The sequence below is a fragment of the Nicotiana tabacum genome, chromosome 16 (genome assembly GCF_000715075.1).
Source record: "Nicotiana tabacum cultivar K326 chromosome 16, ASM71507v2, whole genome shotgun sequence".
Lineage (NCBI taxonomy): Eukaryota > Viridiplantae > Streptophyta > Magnoliopsida > Solanales > Solanaceae > Nicotiana > Nicotiana tabacum.
In genome coordinates, this window is record NC_134095.1 from 1,355,417 (window position 1) to 1,361,264 (window position 5,848).

At 34.6% G+C, this 5,848-nt stretch overlaps 1 protein-coding gene across 1 annotated transcript; it reads left to right on the forward strand.

Moving 5' to 3' along the window:
- Positions 1-1,128: 1,128 nt before the first annotated feature.
- LOC107801381 (peroxidase 9-like) lies at positions 1,129-3,869 on the forward strand. Its single transcript, XM_016624705.2, has 4 exons — positions 1,129-1,469; positions 2,079-2,270; positions 2,726-2,891; positions 3,256-3,869. The coding sequence occupies exons 1-4, from the start codon at positions 1,227-1,229 to the stop codon at positions 3,666-3,668; spliced, it is 1,014 nt and encodes a 337-aa protein (XP_016480191.1). The 5' UTR covers positions 1,129-1,226; the 3' UTR covers positions 3,669-3,869.
- Positions 3,870-5,848: the final 1,979 nt, after the last annotated feature.

The following is a 5,848-nucleotide window of genomic DNA, read 5'->3' on the forward strand; positions in this document are numbered from 1 at the left end:
ACCCCCGCAGAACCCCTCTCTCCTAAAATAAAAATATTTACTTTTTTGTTTTTTGTATTTTCAATTTTTTGTTTTTTTCCTGCCCCACCCACCCCCACCCCCCCCCCCAAAACCCCCCTCCCCTAAAAATTTTTTTTTTTACTTTTTAATTTTTTGTTTTTTTCTGCACCACCCCCTCCGCAAAACCCCCCTCCCCTCAAAAAAAATTTACTTTTTTTTTTTGTATTTCAAAAAAAAATTACATTTTTTTTATTTTTAATTACATTTTTATGCAAATAGGGTAAAAACAATTTTTTTTATGTATAAACTGTTGAATTCCTTTGACATAATAGAAGATTCTAGTGTACACATTTTAAGGTAAAAGGCTTTTTTTATGCAAGATGAACATGGTTCTAAAACATGAGTCAAGTTGGACGGGTTGAGTTATGACCTATTGTTTAGCCCATCTTGATCCAACCCATCTTAGCCTAAGCATACTTTGAGCTGAGTTGAGCAATGACCCATTTATTGACCTAATCCATCTTGACCCGCCCAAATTCAGCCCAACCTGCTCATTTGCCACCCGTACTCATGTAGTAACTTTGGAGTTGGGATTTCCAAATAGACCAAAGCATTAAATAATTAGTTATTTGAAGAATAATGCGATGTGAGTAGATTGACAAGATCCTATAAAATTTATCCAAATTTGTTAACTCTTTCTTCTTTACAATCTCGAACTAATCTTGCAACATTTTGAAGAAACAACCAGGACAAGAAAAGTTCAAAACTTGTTCAAACTCTAAACGTGGTTGACGTCTTAGTCCTTATTTTGTTTCATTGGAGCAGGTAGAGGCGGATTCAAAATTTAAATTTTATGGGTTCAATTTCTAAGATTTTTGAAATTGAACCCGTTGCATTATTAAAATTATGGGTACAGACCGTATTTATTGTACTTATAGTAGATTTTTACACATAAATTTATGCTTCGCGTTGAAAATACTGAATTCAGTTGAACCCGGTAACATTACACTGGATCGGCCCCTAAGAGCAGGTAGAACTGAAACCAAAAACACTTAAAAGAGACATTTCTTTAAAGTACGTCGAACGAGTAGACTATATCACGGTTTTACTATCAAAAGCATCTAACTTACTATAAATATTGCCATGCATTTGTCAAATAAACACAGAGCAAATTCAATTCATCAAACAAGAATTGATTTATTTTCTTAGTTACTCAATATCACCAAATGGCTTCTTTTGGACTTGGTTTGATCCTTGTAATAATGTTCTTTCTATCTATATTCCAAGCCTTTTCAGCTTCCACTTCCCATTTTGGTGGTGAATATGCTAATCTTTATCCACAATTCTACCAATTCACATGTCCTCAAGCAGATGAAATTGTCATGTCTGTTTTAGAAGAGGCCATTGCTAAAGATTCAAGAATGGCTGCTTCTCTGCTTAGACTTCATTTCCATGACTGCTTTGTCCAGGTATAACTTTTTGGATTTTAGTCGCGTTACACTGACTGACGGTGTAAAGAATTTTTACATCATTATTGTGTTTTAACTCGATATAGTAGCAGAATTAGTGATATTGATCTTTTGATTTTGTATCTTTTCTATTTTATTTTTGAATTTCAATTTTTGTATAGTTACTTTTTTATTACAAATAAAAATACAATTCTCCCCTCATATATGAATCAAATAAGAATACTGGATTGGAGTTTTACAAAGCTCCTTATCCGATTTGAATCGATGAAAATTTTCAAGAAACTTATTTTCTTCCAGGAAATTGATTCAGAATTAAGGTAAGGAATGAGAAATATGAAAATAAGAGCTTCCGTCCATAAAATTTGTGAAAAATGTCAACTAATCCATAGGCCGGTAGTAATTTGTTCCAACCCGATACATAAACAAAGTCAGGGATAATCAGACTTGTCAGAAGAGCCGATGTACAAATAAAGCATCTGTTTTGACATGAATTATTTGCTTTATTTTCTTAATTACTAAACTAGACTTACTATAGACAGTTAAATATTGTTACATATGTTACGTTACAACATTAATTATAGATGTTAAATATTTTTTCTTCTGCTATAGGGATGTGATGCATCCATATTATTGGATGGGAATAGTGAATTCAAAAGTGAAAAGGATGCTTCACCAAACAAGAATTCTGCTAAGGGATTTGAAGTGATTGATGAGATTAAAGCTAAACTGGAACACGTTTGTCCTCACACTGTCTCCTGTGCTGACATTCTAGCCCTTGTTGCTCGTGACGCCGTCCTCCTAGTAAGCACCTAAACTCCAAATAATACACAGTGACGGAATCAAGAATTTTAAATAAGAAAATTAAACAAATAGATGAATGCTATACTTAGTATTTGAACTTGTACAATTTTTCTACAAAAGAATTCAATTGAACCCCTCCAATAGATATGCTTTGCTCCTAATTACTGCTATCTTCTTTTTTAGTCCTGGAGCAAAAGTTTTACAAAGATTTCTCATACTATTAGTAGGTTAAGGACCCATTTGTCCATCGATTTTTTTCTCCTTTTTTACGTTTTTTTTTTAAATTTGTTTGTCCATGAAATTTTGTAAGTTTTTGAATTTTTTTTTTAGAAAATGAATTTTTCAAAAATCAAAAGGTGGTTTCGACCACTTTTTCCAAAATTTTCAAAAAAAAAATTTCCCCAAAACGGCAAGATTTTTTGCTAATAAAAATGATGCTTAATATGGTGGAGTAGAGCGGTGGACCATTTTGGGAAGTGCCACTAGGAAGAAAGGACTCGAAGATAGCAGACTTCAACAGAGCAAATGTTGACATCCCTGGACCAAACTCAACAATCCAAAACCTCATAAATCTTTTCAACAATCAAGGCCTTAAGGAAGAAGATCTTGTTTCTCTTTCTGGTAAGCTTTTACTGTTACAGTGAATAAAGTTCAGTTATTTTAACGAAACAAAAAATTATACTGTAATTATACAGTATAATGAGTACTACAGTTTAATGACCATACGTGAAATTAACTCATCAGTATATGATTACAAGTTTTTTTTTTCAACGTGATATTTTACAGAAGCAGGGGCGTAGGCACCTTGCGTGAAGCGGTGTCACGTGACACCGCTTCGCCGATTTCTTTTTTTTATCTATATGTATACATAAAAATAAAATTAAAATATCGAGTACAAATGGAAAAAATGAGATAATTTATTCATTTATCACTTCTTCAAATATTAACATAACTTACAAAAATTTCTGCATACGCCACTGTACAGGAGGGCACACCATAGGGATGGCAAGATGTGTGTCATTTAGGCAAAGGCTATACAATCAAAATGGGGACAATTTACCAGATGCAACTCTAGAGAGAAATTACTACTATGGTTTAAAATCAATTTGTCCAACAAAGGGTGGAGACAATAACATTTCTCCTCTAGATGTTGCTTCCCCTGTCAAATTTGATAATTCATATTTCAAGCACTTGTTAAATGGCAAAGGTCTTTTGAACTCAGATGAAGTCCTTTTCGCTGGAAATGTACAAAAGACTACGGAATTGGTGAAGAATTATGCTGAAAATGAGGGACTTTTCTTCCAACAATTTGCAAAGTCTATGGTGAAAATGGGGAATATTAATACGCTGAATGAATTGAAGGGTGAAATTAGGAAGAATTGTCGCATAGTTAACTGAATATTTTAGTATTTACACTTTGTATTTATGAATAATTGCATGATCATGTTTGATTCCTGAGTTTTCTTTTGAATAAAGCTTTGGTTAGTATGAATTATGAATTTGTAAGCTACTCTATGAAAGGGGCAAACAATGTGTTCCCCTTTTCCACATGTAATCTTTTTTCCACTATTGAATAAATGTTTGGCTTGTCGATTAATAAAAAAGTGGTTTCATTTGTATGTTTTTGAATTTTGTACTGTTATAAATTAAGAAAGGAATGTTCACATTTAAGACATCAACAACAACAACAACCCAGTGAAATTCCACAACTGGAGTGTGAAGAGGGCAGTGTGTGGGCAGACCTTACACCTACCTATGAAGGTAGAAAAGCTGTTTCCGAAAGACCCGCGGCTCAAGATTTTTTTAAAAAAAAAGAAGGAACGATAGAGAAACAATAGCAATTGCAAGATAATATTCAATATTTAGATCCAAATACAACCTTTTAATATTCAAATGAGTATTTAAATTTATGCATTTTTTATCTTAACATCAACAATCGAGCCCTTATTATCATTTCTCATTCTTTTGAAACAGGGATCTAATATCTGGTCACTCTCTAGGCACAATTAATGATAAATTAACAAAATCCACCCCAATGGTTGCAAATGTTCACGAGGGGCACAATGATATAATACCGATTGTCGCGATCCAGAATTTCCATCGTTGGGATCATGATGACGCCTAACATTTCATTTGCTAGGCAAGTCAATATTAGAATCATCTATCCATTTTTAACATTGTAGATTAAATAAAGAGAAAGAACTGAAATAACTACACGGATCCAAAGTAAAATGCGGAAGCTAAAACAGCCAAACATCTGCTAAAATCCCTGGACCCTGTGTCACAAGTGCACGAGCTACTAGAATAATACATACAAGGGTCTGAAATAAATATAAAGCTGATTGAAGGAAAATACACAACAAAATAAAAGGGAAGGGGACTCCAGGAGCTGCGAGCGCTGAACAGCTCTACCTTAAGTATCCGTAAAGCTGATCAATCCAAGCAGGCTAATAGCCACCAATGGGACCGACTCCAAAATCTGCACAAAAGTGTTGAATGTAGTATGAGTACAACCGACCTCATGTACTCTATAAGTGTCGAGCCTAACCTCGACAAAATAGTGACGAGACTAAGGTAGGTCACTCACACTACAATGTGTACGAAGTATATAATAAAGACAGAAAAAAGAAATACGAAACGAAATACACAGTCAACTGGCAATAATAGCTATAGTGTAACAACCCAGCCGACCGTTTCGTGAATTATAGTCTTGTTTCTCCCATTCTGCTTCTTTATGTGTTCTTCAGCTGTATTACATCGTACCGTGTTGGTTGGTTCAGGTTCGGAGTGGTTTCGGTGTAGAATGTGACACTTATTCTCCTATTTAGAAGTTTAAGTTGGAAAAATCAATCGGATGTTGACTTATGTGTAAACGATCTCGGATGGGAATTCAGATGGTTCGGTTAGCTCAGTTAGGTGATTTTGGACTTAGAAACATGTTCGGAATGTAAATTGGAGGTTCGTGGTAGATTAAGGCTTGAATTGGCGAAATTAGAAATTTGGCATTTTTTGATCGGCAATGTCACGACCCCAAACCCGGACCCGGTCGTGATGGCGCCTCTCATGAAGACAAGGCTAGCTGACACATTTCCGATTCAGTATTAAGCAATTAAACAATAAGCATTTAGTCTTAAACATGATATAAATCTAAAAGTAAGCAGTGACAATACAAAACAATTCGCGGAATACAACTCAACACAGCTCGATACGGGGGTATCACTAGTCATGAGCATCTAAAAATCCGGAATATGACAAGAAAGTGTACAGAGTTCAATACAAATCTAAAACAAAGAGAAATAAGATAAGGGAAGAAGCTCTAGGCTACGAACGCAGGCAGCTACCTAGAGAATCATCGGATCCGCCTGAGCTGGAAAGATCAACACTCGGTAGCGGGACTAGATGCGCCTGAATCTGCACACAGGGTGCAGGGAGTAAAGTGAGTACTACAACTCAGTGAGTAATAATCATAAATAAATGACTGAGAGATATGAAAACAGGTAAGACACATACATGTTATAATGAAGCAGTAAAACCAGTAAAATAATGAATCAGTAAAGATATGAAAAATCATTTAAGTT